Source organism: Thermoascus crustaceus (assembly GCF_041956765.1).
Source record: "Thermoascus crustaceus strain CBS 181.67 unplaced genomic scaffold VTN00scaffold_4, whole genome shotgun sequence".
Lineage (NCBI taxonomy): Eukaryota > Fungi > Ascomycota > Eurotiomycetes > Eurotiales > Thermoascaceae > Thermoascus > Thermoascus crustaceus.
Window position 1 is genome coordinate 2689414 of NW_027192530.1, and position 16793 is coordinate 2706206.

Genomic DNA, 16793 nt, shown 5'->3' on the forward strand with positions numbered 1-16793 from the left:
CAGAGAACACGCATTCTTAAAATCCATGTCGACATCATCTACACAGTCCCGTGGCATCAACCGACGGATTAACAGTCTTCAGAATGACGCCCGGCATTCGCGCAACCTCTCCGCGTCTCGCAGACGCCCCGTCAACTCCAACACCGCCTATAGCTACGCGCTCCGAGTCGCCTACCTCTCCTACCTCCTCCAGCCGCGATCCAAACGTGTACAGAATGTGCCTGTACCGTCGCAGACACACGTCAGGCGGTCTTCCACGACCTTTCATGATCTCATGAGCGATTTCCAATTGATCAGGGACTCCAAGAGCACGAGATTCCCTCATGGATTCATAGCGGAACTCGAGAAAAGGTTGACAGGGGTGCTGGTCGGAAAGGAGAAGAGAAAGGAATATCAGGACCATCTGGTGATCCGGACATTTGCTGTCTTTCTCAATACTTTGAAGGATCAATCTTTCAGGAAACGGATGGAGAAGGATCGGAGGGTCGAAGACCTTGTCTTGATCTTCTATTCAAATGCCACAAAGGAACTTTCAAAGGGCAAAGATCTGGATGATGATGGCTGGAGATTGATGGTCGACAGGCACGTTGCATTATTCGTTCGCCTCATCACTCTCATTCTGAATGACGAGGATTGGGCGAGAGAGAGACCGGAGTTGACAAACCGACTGACTGTACTGGAGCAAAAACTGCTCTCTTATGATCAAGATCTTTCCCAGCCGAACGGAACTACAACTGTGGAAGTCGTCACTCCCTTGAGTTATGACGTGAAGGACATGCCCCTTGTACAAGTCGTGGCGAGGATATTTGGTGTAAGCACCACTCAAGTGCAATCCGACATCGACAACAATAAGTCCATTTGGACAGAGAAGGCGGCTCTGAAGGACTTGAAGACATATCAGGCCCATCTCAGTCTCAAGACTCGGAAGACTCTGTCCAGCGAAGACTTTGATAACGAAGAGGCATACGAATCATGGAAGAAGAACGAGGGGCCCGAACTTTCGCAAATGATGCTTGCCATTGTACAGGCTAATCCCGATGTTGCCAAGAGCACTACAGGTGACGCTGGTACCTCCTCTGCTGATGCAGCTTACGCTGAGCTACAACGGACATTATCTGAGAAGTCTGATCGCACGTCTCACAGCATAGACCAAGCGGTCGACTTCGGTTCGTTGTCAATTAGTGACAATGGATCAGATGAGTCCGATGTCTACACCTTCATTCCCTCAGACCCAAGATCGCTTTATAGATTCATCCTGGCTCAAGCCCTGGCTTACGACCTGAAAGACAAAGAACCCGAGGCTTCTACCGCGGAAGGTCCATCCATGAAATTGCTTTCCAAACAATCAACAGAGCTGCTGAATGAAATCTCCCTGCGTTGGCGCATCCCTAGCTTCTCTCGTATTGTCTTGCTTTTGGATGTTGTCCGAGAGAAATTCGTGGACCATGAGATTGACCTGGACACTCTTGATTCTGCATTCACTCTTGCGAAAGAAACACCAACGCAGGAGGGCAAGAAACGCAGTAGCTTTATAGCTCCCGTCCTTTTCGAGAGAAAGAAATGGACCATTCACGATATCCTCTTGATGCAGCAATTGCTGTCTTCTCTTCATGAGGCTTTGCTTAGGGAGCTGTACGATGTCATGATGCACTGTTACGAAACAAAACCGCGTCCAATCGGTCCTGTTCTGTATGTCTTGGAGAACCACATCCAGATGGACCCTAGCTATACGGAGAATCCCGAAGATATTGACCGATTTCGCTCATATGTTCACGAAGGCCTTATACAAAAGGCGAAGGAAAAGTACCAAGAATTCCTTGATAAGGAAGTCCCAGCTGAGCAGGAAGCTTGGCAGCCAGACCACGTTATTCAACTCGGCCAGGGTATAATGAAGCTGGCACAACGAATCCAGAAGCGCTATAAGAATAATCCTGAGATAATAGGGTACGAACCTTCCTCCGCAAGTTAAAATCTATCGCTAATGAAATCAGTGTCAATCCCCTAAATATTTTTCTTAACTGTGTACTTCCTATGTATGCAGAAGATGCCCGCGATATGGTTGTCAGGATCATGGAGCAGGCTCGGGAAAGAGGAGTAGAGATCGACATACAAGATGGGTTCGATCTTTACAAAGAACTTGTTGCGACACGACGCCTCTATGCAGATGCTTTCCTAGGGTAGGATATCATTTTTAAACCCTTTGGCTATGTTCGAAACATACTGACACCTTTTGAAAACAGAGAGCCTTTCCCATTCCACATTGAGGACTTGCTGGCCGACTTTGTCTGGCGATGGATTCGGCTGACAGACGACAAGATCATCGAATGGGTTGAGCAAGCTGTGAAACGAGATGAATTCACAGTTCGGGCTGAGGGCGGAGCGGAAGTACCTGCAGAAGATCAACGACATAGCGTGTCTGTTATTGACATCTTCCGCTCATTTAATCAAGTAATTGAACAGATGGTTCAACTCGAGTGGGATGATGATCTACAGTATGCTAAATTCATGACTGCTCTTTCTAAGTCCATCGGAAGAGGCGTGGCGAGATACTGCGAACTGCTCGAGCAAATGTTTGCCAAGGAAATGGATCGACTTACGCCAGAGCAGGAGGCGGCGATGAACCAGACAAGGCAGGAAAAGTGGATGCAGATGGCTAGGGAAGCGTGGAATAACAAGGACAAAATCGAACCTTTTCAGTTCTTTCCGGAGGTGTGTATTATCCTACCACTCCTTGAGGACCTGTCTAACAGTTGTTTGCTAGTCCTTTGTGAAACTGAACAATATTGAGTACGCTCTTGCTCAACTTGATAAGCTTGAGCGTGAGATCAACGTTGAGGGTTGTGCCGAGGTCATTGCAAGACTTGCTCCTCCACCAACTCAGAGGATACGCAAGTCGACCACCTATGTCTTCACGGTCAAGATCGTTGAAGCGGAAGACCTCAAGGCATGTGATATGAATGGCAGCAGCGATCCTTACGTCGTCTTGACGGATGAGTATCAGAAACGGATATCGAAGACTCGTGTCATATACAATAATCTTAATCCTCGGTGGGACGACACGGTCGATATCACGACCCAAGGACCACTCAATATTATTGCGACTATTTGGGATTGGGATGCTCTGGGTGATCATGACTATATTGGTCGGACTTCCCTCAAGCTAGATCCTGCGCACTTTAGCGACTTTCTGCCGAGGGAATACTGGCTAGACCTAGACTCGCAAGGTAGACTGCTACTCCGAGTGAGCATGGAGGGCGAGCGAGACGACATACAGTTCTATTTCGGTAAAGCTTTCCGGACGTTGAAGCGAACTGAGCGGGAGATGACTCGTAAAATCACCGAGAAGGTTAGCACGCATTCTCCCATTGTGCATGGCAACTATACTGATGTCAACTTGCAGCTGTCTGCTTATATAAGTCACTGCTTGTCCCGCCGTGCTCTGAAAGCGCTGCTATCTCGCGGAATTAGCATATCTAGCGTATCAAGCTTTTTAAACCGAAATCGCCAGCAGTCAAACACAGTCACACCATCTCCGGAAGAGGTGGAGAATGCACTGACTCCTCTTTTCGACTATTTCAATGACAATTTCGCAATAATGAATAAGACGCTCACAACTGAAGCGATGAGGATGGTTATGGCACGGCTGTGGAAAGAGGTACTCGCTACTATCGAGAGTTTGCTCGTACCTCCCCTCTCGGACAAACCGTCGCATCAGAGGCCGCTCACGATGCAAGAAGTCGATATTGTATCACGCTGGCTCGTGCTCCTTTTGAATTTCTTCCACGCTGTCGATGAGGAGACCGGTGAGGCGAACGGTGTACCGATAGACATCCTCAAGTCACCCAAGTACCACGAGATCCAAACTCTCAACTTCTTCTACTTCGAGCCAACAGATAACCTTATCCGCACTTCTGAGCGCATGGCCGCTGCAACAGCCTCCCGCCAGCACGCAAATAAGCACCGGCTTTCGGCCCCCGCGCATCTGGGGACTGTTGGCGGCCCTGCCGGAATCTTCGGTATGCCGGCCGCCCGGCGTGCCAAGAGCATCATGCTTTCGCGCAATCTGGGGACTATGAAGAAGCTGAAAGAGGAGAAGCGGCGCGAGGCTCAGGCGGAACCAAACGACGATATGATCCTCCGCATCCTACGTATGCGACCGGAAGCTGCTGGCTATCTACGCGACCGCAGTCGACAAAAGGAGAGACTTGCGGCAGCCGCCGCGGCGGACGCCATAGTGAAGCAGAGTCTCATGGCCGGCAGCGGCGGAAGAATGGGTGGTACACTTGGTCGATGAGGCTAGGATCGATGTGCAGGAGTCTTTCCAACATTTCTTATTTCCCTTTTTCCCTTTTTTACAGGATCATATTAGGTTGCGGACAGGTAAAGTGCGGGGGATTGGCGGCGAACTCAATGATTTTCATGCCTTCCTCCAGATATGCCCTTTTATTCTGGCTTAATCCCCTCGATAATTGAATTCCTAGTCTCTGACCTTAATGTAATGATTCTCACTTTGTTCTGAGTTTCCTTTTTCCAGCGTCTTGAATTCGGGCGATTGCATTGCACTGCTATTCCTTTTCTACTTTGCGAATACCAGCATTCTTTGGCTTTCCGTTTTATATCCGTTAGCAATACAACCATTGGATTACTATTAATTCCTGTTCTGAATATGTCTTACAATAAGCTGCCGGACATATATAGATAGTCCAAGAAATTGGCTGTCCCTAGTTCGTAATCTACAGTACGAACATATTTGCCCCGGTGCTGACTACTCTGTATCTGACGGCTCGATAATGGGGAGTAAAATAAGGGCCCTTCCACCCATTAGTATTTAACTGGAACACGTAGAAAATCTCGTTCTAGCTGCTATCCATACAGAGAAGATAAAAAGATCGATGAACAGCTCCCTTTTATTGTTTTTTTTCTAAATTTTCGACCCCATCTCTAGTGTCCTGTTTTTATAATAAGTTTCCTACCGGTGTAGGATATAAGTAGAAGGGGTAGAAGGAAGGGAGGTCGTTTACTGCAGCGCAATAGCCTCAATCTCAACCGGCACGCCCTTGGGCAGCTGGGCGACGGCGACGCAGCTGCGGGCCGGCTTGTGCGCGAACCACTTGGCGTAGGTCTCGTTCATCTCGGCGAAGTCGGCCATGTTGGTGAGGAAGATCTGTTATGCGTATTCGATGCGTCAGCATTCTACTCGACCCGATTCCACATTCCACCCTATTGATTATCTCAAACAAATGAGGTGAGAAGGGGAAAGGGGAGGGGGACAAAAAGCTTACGTTCACCTTAACAGTCTTCTGAATACTGGATCCAGCGGCCTCCAGCACGGCAGCGATGTTCTTGCAGCACTGCTCAGTCTTCTGGCCGATGTTGCCCTCGATCAGGTTGCCGTTGACGTCGGCGGGGATCTGGCCCGAGACGAAGATCTGGCCGTTGGCCTTGATGGCTTGCGACTGTTATAAATTAATTAGCATTATATATATATTGGGTATATATATGCATAAGAATCGCGCAATTTGTGGAGTTCGATCGATTCAATCAATCAATCAATTGAAGACGACGGGGTTTCTTCTGGGTGGAATGAGGGGTTGTGGCATGACGTACGTATGGACCTGCGGCTGTTTCGCAATGCGTTAGCAATTTGGATAGATCAAAGTAAATAATTAAGTATATAATATTTAGAAAACCATGGACTCTCCCTCCGGGATAGGCATCCCCCGCAGGTAGGTAGGTAAGTAAAAGGGGGTGGCCTTACGAGGACAAGCGTCCTTGGTGAAGACGGGCGTCATCTCAGACATGGTTCGAGCGGAAGTTCGAAACTGGGCGGACTGTAGACGGGAGACGGGAGACGAGGAAGTGATGAAGGAAGAAGATGCGGCTTGGGAGAGGAGAAGGATGCGGGCGCTGCTTCTGAGCATGAGTAAAAGTGACACCTTTTTTCTCGTCGAGCTCCGGTACCGTAAGTTGTTGACATGTCCCCGCCCTGCTTTGGTGGGGTTCGTGAGGAACTTGCCGGCCCGGAAGCCCGCCTGCTCGCTGCGGTATGCACGACGTATACAGAAGACCATGCTACACCTATACTTGTCGATCGAATGAGTGACATTTGCTACGAGGAAGTCGTCTATACATGGAGGTTTCAAGCTAGATCTGATAGTAGTTGCTCATCGAACAGTATCCATCGGCATGTTCGCTGGCCATATCCTATATGAGTCTTATCCTATGTTTCTTAGGCTCGATCTAAATATGAGAACCTTCTGGTTCCCTTCATCAATCTCTCAGTGTCATGGTTCAAGTTGTACTATGGAAATTGCGCTTGCAAGTTGACATTGCTGTTCAAATAGTCGGAAATTGTTTCCGGTTCTAAGTATATCATCAAAATCGACTCTGAATTCTAATCTCACAGTAGTATTAAGACATACGATGAACTCAATCGAATAAGTATACTGGTAATGCAAGGCTGAATTATTATCAACAGTAATAACGGAATAGGGTATCTGCGTATGTATTAAATATAAATATATACATGTATGTATACCGTTTCCCATCAGGCATGAAAACAGGGTGTTGTCACAACCAAGCGTAGACAACCTGTATTGGGGAAACCAGAGAAATGACAGACAAGGCCAAACCATCAACGGTGAATAGGCTCGAGTGGTATCACTTTGTAACATTTAAGCCACCCAGCTGTTGCAATAGTGAGGCGGCTTGTTCGGGCGAGTACCCAAAGAAAACAGGACCATTGAACACTACCGCTGTGGGCGAAGGCGTTCCTGACCTAGTCATCTCCGGAGAGACTGTTGGTTCTCCAGAGGCATGGTCTTTGGACGCTGCACTCATATCGTTGAGCTTTCGCTCTTCACTTGGACGTGACTCTGTCTGTGGAGGCGAATCCTGCTGAGATGCTAGAAGGTGGAAAGGACACTGGCCAGTTGGGCGCGCCGGAGTCGGGGAGCCTTGAGCTGAAGGATCTGCGGCAGCGCTTGCAGGTTGTTTCTTCGACTCGGAAGAGCCTCTATCAGGAACGGGAACAGGTGCAGCGGGGGATTGTTGAGCACTAGGAGGCTGGTGTGTCATTGGAACGGGAATACCCCAGGGCCTGCTGGGAGATTCACCGACTCGGACTTCACGTAAGGGTCGTTCAAAGTGACCCTTTCTATCATCGTTGTCTTCAACTCTATCTTCTTCAACTGTCGTAAGTACCCCTGGTTTTTGCGATTTGGAACTGACATCTTCGGCCCATCTCTCGACGCGTTCCGCCGATGCAGAGCTGGGAGCAGCTGCCGCTGAACCATTCCGGTTTTGATTTGGTAGAAAAGCCTGATGCTTTGTTCCCAGGCCCTGGATCATATTGACAAAACTACCGTACTTGGCGTCTAGCTGTCGCATGCTCTGAGAATCCTGATACCGCTTCACGCAGATCGCATGGCTTCTAGGTATTTCATGTTTGTGGTTCTCGAAGTACTGTGCAACCTCTTCCGGCTTATGCCGGTCCAGGTACCTTATTGGACATCGAGCCGCTGATGACCTTGCAGAGACAGCTGGGCTCGAGAATTTATCCTGACTAAGTTCAGCTTTTATAGGATCTAAATCATCATGTCCACACGTATTGCCATTAGGCAGCTTCGAAAGATCATTCGTTCCATTCGGCAACCCATTGGCAGAATGTGGCTGATCGCTCGATTTCGCGAACGGACAACGTAGACTTCCTTTGACACCATTGGTGGTGAAGTCACGTTCTAAGGCAGCGGATCCTCTTGCGTTGGCCGCAACAAGACACAGGTTTCCCCCGTTGTGTCGACCTACTACCGATTTGTAGGACTCTAATCCCCCTGTGATAGCCTCCAGGACCTGACCCTCAAGATTGGCAGACTGCCGAAGTGTATTAAGTAAATCTGGAAGCTTTAATGAACTCTCAGTGGAGAGATTTGACTCGGGGTCGCCATTGAGGATCTTCTCAGCGACGGGGTTTCCACCGGCATCGGGTCCGCCAGGGAGTTGGTTTGCCAGTTTCAGGTACTATAAAGGACCGAAGGTCAGCAGGAGCATTTCCAAGAATTGAATGAAGAAAACAATATGGATGGAAACGTCTCATCAGATAATACATGTTGTTCCGTCATCGCCGCAATTGCGACTCCTGATCTAGAGCTAAATTCTCTCGTCATTTGAGACAGCGGGAGCAGGGGGAGAGAAAGCGGGAAAATGTACCTCATCGTGCGCATATTTAAGCCTTCGTTGCAACTCCTGCTCTTTGCTGCTAAGACGTTGGGCAGTTAGCAAGAGAGCATCGAACCCTTTGGCCAACGCTTGTAGTTGTCGTTCCTGCTCGGTCTCATCTACTCGAGCAGGGAACATGTTGCATGATGGCACGAATAGCTTCTAATCCAAAGTTATCATCAAGGCTGACTCAAACGTCACATCTGCTTGGAGCAGAGGGGCAGCTCGAAGAGCGCTGGAGGGAAAAGAAAATAATAGAACGCTGCTGCCTAGGAGGTATAAGAGGACGAGGAGGGACGTTAAGCGAGATGGTCCGTGCAGGATCCACATGTATGCACGTGATGTGCTGCAGACGACAATAACATCATGCGAATGGTTGCTGAACTCGAATGAATCCCGCGACTGGGTCAATCAGCACAAGCGGACATCATTCTATTCAGGTATTCCAGGAGTAGGCAAGACAATAATCACATCTATTGCTGTCACCACCTCTATAAAAGGTTTCAAATGACAGTAGTATTGGTATCTCATACCTGCATTGTAACTTCCAGCGGCGCCAAGACCAAAAACCCAAAGAACTCCTCACAAGTCTACTGAAGCAATTGGCCAGGGACAGCCTTCGGTATCTGAAAGCATGAAAAGCCTCTTTAAAGACCAGGAGCGCAAATGAACCCGCCCCTCCTTTGAAGATATCTCGAAAGCATTGCACTCTGTAGTCGCTGATTATTTGAGGACCTTTACCATCGTTGACGCGCTAGACAAATGCCAAGTTTCGGATGGAGGCAGAAGGTTCCTACTGGAGATATTCAAACTTCACACTAAAGCCGGAGCAAAGCTCTTCGCGACGTCACAATTCATCCCAAGATCGAGAAATAGTTTGAAGGATATCTGTCTTTAGAGATTCGTGCTAGTCGTGAAGACATAGAGAGGTATTTGAGTGGCCAAACGTTACGGCTACCATCAATCATTGAAAAAAAACCTGGCCTGCAAGAGGAAATTAAGACTGTAATTGTAGAAACAGTTGATGGGATGTATGTGTCTTCTTATGGTACCAGAGATGACAAAGTAAGCTAACGCTTCTTCAGGTTTCTTCTTGCGCTAAGTTCCAGGGACCCTGGAACTCAGTGGAAGGTTCAGTTCCATAGTCAACTAACTAGAGTGCTGATATCCCTACTTGATATTTGGACCACGGTCCAAATGATGACTTTTAGGTCGCCGCATTCGACGGACGCCCATTATGAAGCCCAAGCCTCCCTACCTTAGACCAAGCCACCTGTCAGCCGAATATTACCACTATACCCTAGTGGTATACCAAGAGACCTATCAGCCTATTCAGCACACGCCGATCCAGGCATCTCAAAGGTTATAATCCCTGCAATAAAGGGATCATACTGTCTATATTTAAAACCACCTATTTTCCTTTGTTATTTCACAAAAATGTCTTGAGATCATTAAACAAAGAAGTATTTGGAAGGTCTTGACCCCTAAGTGCATAAATAGTGGTCAGATAGTTAGGTAGAATCGAATAATCAGAGCTTTCATCATCATACCTTCGGATTACTAGGTTCGCGCAGTCCGACACCACCGTTGCGACTAGGGACCGAAGGAGTGCGTAACACTTAAAAGTAATTCTCTTCATAGAACTAAATAATTCGGTTTTTCGATGTCACTGCTCATTCTTTGACCAGTTATCCTCATGAAATGCATTCATGCGTTGAGTTGGATCCAGAACTGCGTCAGGATTCGAGCTGACATACGTGTTGTACGGAAGTGCATACAGGGGGTAGATGCCTGAATTTGGAGATTTTGTACCTGAGGCTAAGGACTTCCTAATCGGGCCGGTTGCCGGGCATATCTCCCCACATCCATAACATCTCTGTACCTCTTCGTCTTCTCCCCCTCAGGTTAGAATTTGCCTATAGAGATACCAATACAATCGATTACTTGTTTGTTTGAAAGGGTTTGACAAACTGGTGCAACTGCATAGTAAATACCAAACTCATTATCAGTCTGTGAACAGTAGCTCGATAGTTTGTCTTTTGCAGCTTGTAGTGCAACCTGGAGAGGCTCTTTCCAATGTTGTTCTCGCTCAGCTTCCTTGTATCTTGTCTCAAGATGTTGGAAAAGTGTTGTAAATTGGCCATGTTTGATGAATAATATTGACAGAATGGAGATAATATAACAATGACATAGCGAATCTGTTTCCATTCATCATCAGTAAGCTCGAGCGCTTGAAGGGTAGGATTGTTGCATTTGTTGAGGAAGTTGGAACTCAGTAAGAGGGGCTCGTAATATGAGGGCTCGGATTACCATATTATACGTCAAATTCCAGCGAGTAGCAACATCCTGGACCATCTGGAGTGATACTACCGGAGCATTCTAAGCCACAATATCCCTTTCTTGGCTTCGATGTTTGCACATTGTGCTTTAGTCCAAATCTGACTAACTGCGGGAAGGAAGATTATTGTTCCATTCAGACTGTGGCTATGTGCAGCTTCCAAGACATCGGATGATTTAAGTGAGAGGAAACACCCAATAATCAACATCACACAACTGGTTGGTGGGTAATAAAGTTCTCTGCTGGGTGAGCTCACACAACATCACGCGATGCTGGGGGAGTCTCTTCCAGCGACTCACCCTGTTTATAGTGCACTCACCCGAGCTCACCCACAGTTGTGCGACCACAAAGCGGCGTCGTCCTTAGGCTCACCCCAACAGCACCCACCGGGGTATTGACCGCGTATAAGCCACACGCCGGGCGTTTAGTAGTTGGGTGGGTGACCACCAGCGAATCCCGTCTGTTGTAGGTTTTTGTCATTTTTTTGTTTTTTCTTGCTGTATACAATCATCTTTTTCTGTATTGCATATTGATCTATTTGGTCCTCCTCTCTTCTCTCACGGAGAAAGCTTCAGGTTCAAGTGTTGGGATCATTTTTGCATTACGGACATTAGATTATCTACTGTGCCTCGGTATAAGCTAATCCGCGATTACCTACCGTCTTTCCCATTTCTCTACGCCCCTTACCATGAGGTCGCTAGTTAGCATATGGAAGAAAGGTCCACATCCGTTGAAAAATGGGCAGGGGAACTTAAAGTTGACGCCACGTGTTTTTGATTTCGTCGGGAGCAGTCGGAAGAGAAGAATCCCCCATTGACGCAGAAAGACCTGGAAGAGGAATTATTGGTAAAGGACTTTATATAATGTTTTACAGGGTGTTTTCCAGCCTTCTCTGAGTTTGAAATGTTGATGTGTTCGAATTTTTAGACACGGGCTCTATGAGGATGCTGCTTCATCTTTATTTGTGGAGAATTCTGGTTACTCACTTTGTATCAATCTTTTGAATACTTGAAGTAAACAAAACATGCATGAATCGACTTACGCTCTAGCATCTACCTGCGCTATGTCAAGCATCGCATAATTAATGCTAAGGACAATGAAATGTAGCCTTCACATTAGGATTTCAATTCACTGACAGTCTGATCTCAAAATCCGTCAAGGACAGCTTTGGGAAAAGGAGACGGTGAAGTTGTTTGTCTGACATCTAATGCAGCTCTTATTTGGTGCAGAACCAGGTCAAACCATAACCACGAATGTGGTGCCAATGGCAAAACGCGACTGGAGGCCTTCTCTATTAGTTTCCGCCACTGATCATCATCCTGCACTGTACCTTTTAGCTGGATCCATGTTGAAGTTAGCTTCCCTCGTATATGTTCGGGACCAGTTACGATGGAGCTGTGGGGAGGACGAAGTGCCACGCGGTCGTTTTTCCAACGCGCTATTCCATTAAAACGTGTTTTCCATGATTTTCTACGGAGCTCGAGATGCATAATGATCAGCGAGGAGCAGCAATTTTATGTTTTACATACTGTGTACATGCTGTCGGGACGAGGAGATCCGCAGACATTGTGCTCTCATTCCAATTTGTCAGTGGACGGCCATGTATAGGAAAAGAGTTATATCCAGCTGTGGATCGATTTTATGCAAAAGGCAAGGGTGGACACGAGCAGTCTTGGAACGTGTCAACACCCAATGGAAATAATAATAAAATAGGCAGGTAGCTTTGCCCAAGAAAAGTCCGACCTCTTTCGCTTCCACAGCGCTCGGCCGAGATTGCCAGAGAGCGGGCCGGGCGGTTTTGCACCAGCTCCAGTCCGGAGAACCATGCGTAGTGTCGTTTATACTGTACAAGGATTATCATAATAACAGAGCGGCAGCAACTACCCGGCAGAGCATTCGAGAGCGCGGTCTGCCAACGGGTCAACTCTGCTCCAACTTCATCAAGTCCGCGGTACCTTGGCGCAGAGGCAGGCACTTCGAATTCGAGATCTCCCGGCTTGACCCACTCCGATGACAACTCGAATCGATCCCTATCTTAACACCGCCTCTCGCGAATGATACTGTCAGGCCCTGACCGTTGTACAGCCGCAACTACTCTGTACTGTTCTGGAGGCTTATTAATCGAATGAGACTTATGCTCGAGATTATTGACGCGTTGCTCTGCTTAATTTGATCACAGAGGCGGGTGAAATGCTTCAATAGGCCAGAGCGCTTGGCCAGGCTGGTTACAAGGGACGGAAACGAATGTTCTCTTTTCGTTACATGCATGTCGACAAGCTAAACATCCACTCATGATGTGTCAGACCAGAGACAGCACGGCATCTGTTGCACGAGCCAGAATAATAATAATGATAGTAACGGATAATAATACCTAAGTCACCAGGCAAGCAGTTAGTCTTAATGGACCACAGCGGGAAGCTTCACGGCCAGTTCTTTGTTAATGTGCACTTTCGCAGGATGGACGCCTCTGGGACCAAAACTGACTTTCGGGTTCTATTTTCAGTACACTCCATGGAGGGGCTCGGATACCTCCATCTGATTTATCCACTTTCTTTTTTTGAAACACAGTTCCACCGACCAACCAAGTCCCGTCAAACACATGTCTCTAACCTTACCAAAGCGACAGAGGCAGGGAAGAACAGGGAGCAAGAAAATAAGACGAAAATAAATTCAATGGCTAGCTGCACAGTATGACACCACAATTGAGACTATTATCCATGTTTCAGGATGACGAGGAAACAAACTTTGAGGAAATAACCTTGCGCATGTTGTCGAACTGCACGAAGCCACTTCACATCCCCCTGAATCTGTTGTTCTCGAATCGATAGGAGCAGAACTTTACCTCTCTCGAGCAGGGGTGCAGTGGTGGGGCAGTGGGATGTCGTCGCAACTTGGAGGACGGCACTATTCGCTATGGTGGGTTGCTGAGTTGCTGATACGCCGGTCTACTCCGTAGAGGATCGAAGCGTACAATACATAATATTCGTCCATAACATCTCGCTATAGCTTACCCGATTCCCGCAATACTCAAAGAGGAACTTGGTCGATCGAGTACGGAAACTAGCTACGGCTCCCGACACTTCGCAGAGCTCTCACCGACTCCCCCGATCCCTCAGGCACGGGCCGCGGCATGTAAGTCTTGAGTTCCAAATGGCCCGGAAGCTGACGGCCAGGAGAGAGATCAGCCTGTATGCTTTATCTACTTATCTACAGGGTATATGTCCCGATCTAAATGTCTGGCTAGGCACGGTTCTCAGCAAACCGTTTCGTTTCTGGAAATTCTCCTGGTTCGTTCCGCGGGCGTACTACCCCAAAAAATTTCTTGGCGTGCTGTGTGCCAAAGCCCGAAGATGATCCAACCTCGGTGCGCACTACGAACGAATTGGTCTGAGAGACACCACCGACAATCATGGTATAGAGAGCCGTGGGATGCTGCGGTTAGCCTTACGGCCATCAGAAAACAGTTCGTCCTCCAGGCGCAACAAGTTTGCAGTCAATGTCCAAATCCGAGGAACTTGGAGCCGCTGCTGTGCGGGATTGCAAACGCAGTAGTGCAGTCCGTTCATGTACAATGATAGGCATCTATGCAATCTATGCAACACCATGCGGCACCGTCAACGGCTAGGATGGCGCACAGCTGTCTCTGGGCGAGGGAAGACACAGGAGCGGGCGACCCATAAAAGAAGGATTCTAGACTTGACGGACAGCGAGTAGATCCCGGCATCCCGTGGCCGTCGACCGCAACAGCGCCGGATACATCGCAGCGAAACAGCGATCACAGTCTAACAAGAGGCCCCAGCACGGAAGAGCACGCATCCACTGCTCGACACGGCCTGATTTGTCGCGCGGGCCCCAGAGTCGCTGCTGGGCGGCCAACCCTGCTGGCGTCGCCGCGGTGGACATGGCGTGCTTGCGGTGTGTCCGTAGGGGTAAGTTGTCGTCGAAACTTTTCTGTCTGTTCTCGAGTCTCACAACGCAACCTCCAGCCTAGGCTCCCGTTACCGACCTGCAGCGCGACTCGTCACCACAGCATTGTTCCTCCCCTCGGATCAGATCACCGTCTCTCCTATTTGACCCTTCTTCTCCTCGCCCTCCTCTCTTCCACTTCTCTCCCCTTCTTCTGTTCAGCATGTCCGCAACGACCTCCTCCCACGACAATCCCGATGCCACCACCACCCCCCAAATCCCCCGACAGCCCCCCACCCATCCCCCCCGCGCCACCGAACTCGCCAGTCTTAAGATAAGACTGCGCAATGCTCTGCGTCAGTTCCCGGACTTCCCTGAGCCGGGCATCCTGTTCGAGGATATTATGCCCGTGTTCGCGGATCCCACCTTGCACGAGGCGCTCCTCAGATGTCTCGAGCTGCACATCGTTGAGACCTACGGCGAGGACCAGAAGCCCGATGTCGTCGTGGGTCTCGAGGCCCGAGGCTTTTTGTTTGGTCCCAGCCTGGCCTTGAGGCTGGGTGCCAGCTTCGTTCCGGTGCGGAAGAAGGGCAAGCTTCCGGGCCCCTGCGAGACGCAGAGCTTCGACAAGGAGTATGGCCAGGATTTCTTCCAGATGCAGGCGGGCGCAGTCAAGCCAGGACAGAAGGTGATCGTGGTGGACGATATCATTGCTACAGGTATTACCCCGCCTTTCCCCATAACAACAAAAAAAAAGGAGAGGAGGGGACAGAGAGGGGCCGTGCGCCAGTGATAGAAGCAGTTACTGACTGGTTCGACCTATAGGTGGCTCTGCATACGCAGCGGGTACGCTAGTCAAGAAGATGGGCGGCAACCTTCTGGGCTTCGTCTTTATACTTGAGCTTGAATTCCTCAAAGGAAGGGAAAAGCTCCCCGCACCGGTCTACACCCTGCTCTCTGGCCAGGAGGGCAAGGTGTGATTTTTTTTATTCACATTCGAATTTTGGCTCCATCCTCCCCCTGTCTTTTCGTTCGCCCTTATACCGCCGATAGAATCTTTTCTACTGCCTCGCGGCTTTTTGCGCTTTCCTCGAATCATACCATCAATACGGAGCGACATGCATCGATGCGGAACTGAACGACACGAAGGGAAACAAACAGATATGGTCAGGATGGGCCTGGGAAGGGCCCGATGGAAGGACAACAGGACTTACACCTGTAAGAGGACATATAATTCCCAATCGGTCGAATCCTTATCGCTATGGGCTCCTCTATCTTTTTATGTGTTGGAGATGGGATGATGAAAAAAATGATTATGACCACTAACGGACGTCCGATCTAATATAATGATCGATCATTTATTATTAATTCGGACTAGCATTCCTAATTCGAGTGTTATGACGATTCGCAACCCTCTAATGTCGTTAGCCGTTTCCTGATGTTTCAGGTTATAGATATGGTAGAGTCATTCGAATAGCTTATGAATGAAGTGTCCGTCAACGTTGGATTGTTTCTTCTATTAATCAGTATTACTGTTTAACGATAACAGAATCCATTGGCGTAACGGCTTGCGCTACGCAGACGGTTCAAAGTTCTAGGCCCCTCTATACATATGCTCCCAATGCCGCACACTGTCCCATTCCCTGACGTTCATACTTACAGGCCTCCGCCAGTGATTGGTCGAGAGTTCTGACTCTGTGTAACCTCTGCAAGCCCCTCATCGAGCACCGAATCCTTCTATGCATGGGTCTAGACCCTCGACTCAAGCGACAGGGCACCTACGTCTAGCGACGTAAACATTGAATTCTCGCAACCGTTATTAATACCAGCTGCAGACCATTTAGCATCTCCTGTAATATTTGAAAGAAAGGAAGGATCACAATCGACATCGCAGTCGATCATTGTAGATCAGTGCATGTTATGCTACATACTACTCTATCAAGCGTGAAACTGGAAATAGTATTACCAAACCAACCGACCGGACCGGACCGGACCAGCAAAACCTTGGAATTGAATGAAGCGATTGCACTAACTTAACTCTCTCAATCGTGGGATTTATATAAAGAAAAGCGCCTTTTATACTTTCTTCTTGCCTTGTTTGTGTTCATCACAGCGGACAGTTAGTATTTTTGGTATGTGGGGGTGGGGTCAAATGAGCAAGCTGTCTTTTTACCAGAACAGTGTACCTATTCACTGGTTTTATCGCGCGCGTTTCCTTTTCCTTGCTTTTGAAGTGTCTGACACGGAACATCAAGGGCTGCTGAGGATTCCAGAAATGTTGGAGGCGACACCTACCATATGTAGCAAGGTAGGGTAGGAGCCCTGGAGTGGG

At 48.4% G+C, this 16793-nt stretch overlaps 4 protein-coding genes across 4 annotated transcripts; 2 read left to right on the forward strand and 2 right to left on the reverse strand.

Annotated features, from left to right (window-relative positions):
• Positions 1-25: 25 nt before the first annotated feature.
• On the forward strand, positions 26-4294 carry VTN00DRAFT_7499 (uncharacterized protein; the record flags this gene model as incomplete). The annotated part of the gene is made up of 5 exons (XM_069434248.1): positions 26-1944; positions 1992-2177; positions 2241-2709; positions 2762-3346; positions 3401-4294. 5 exons carry the CDS (start codon positions 26-28, stop codon positions 4292-4294), a joined length of 4053 nt encoding a protein of 1350 aa, XP_069287549.1.
• Positions 4295-5017: 723 nt separating this feature from the next.
• Positions 5018-6071, reverse strand: VTN00DRAFT_7500 (uncharacterized protein; the record flags this gene model as incomplete). The annotated part of the gene is made up of 4 exons (XM_069434251.1): positions 5018-5164; positions 5283-5456; positions 5608-5621; positions 5759-6071. The coding sequence occupies 4 exons, from the start codon at positions 6069-6071 to the stop codon at positions 5018-5020; spliced, it is 648 nt and encodes a 215-aa protein (XP_069287550.1).
• A 589-nt stretch (positions 6072-6660) lies between these two features.
• On the reverse strand, positions 6661-8355 carry VTN00DRAFT_7501 (uncharacterized protein; the record flags this gene model as incomplete). Its single annotated transcript, XM_069434252.1, has 2 exons — positions 6661-8019; positions 8209-8355. The coding sequence occupies 2 exons, from the start codon at positions 8353-8355 to the stop codon at positions 6661-6663; spliced, it is 1506 nt and encodes a 501-aa protein (XP_069287551.1).
• A 6329-nt stretch (positions 8356-14684) lies between these two features.
• Positions 14685-15441, forward strand: VTN00DRAFT_7502 (uncharacterized protein; the record flags this gene model as incomplete). The annotated part of the gene is made up of 2 exons (XM_069434253.1): positions 14685-15180; positions 15287-15441. The coding sequence occupies 2 exons, from the start codon at positions 14685-14687 to the stop codon at positions 15439-15441; spliced, it is 651 nt and encodes a 216-aa protein (XP_069287552.1).
• Positions 15442-16793: the final 1352 nt, after the last annotated feature.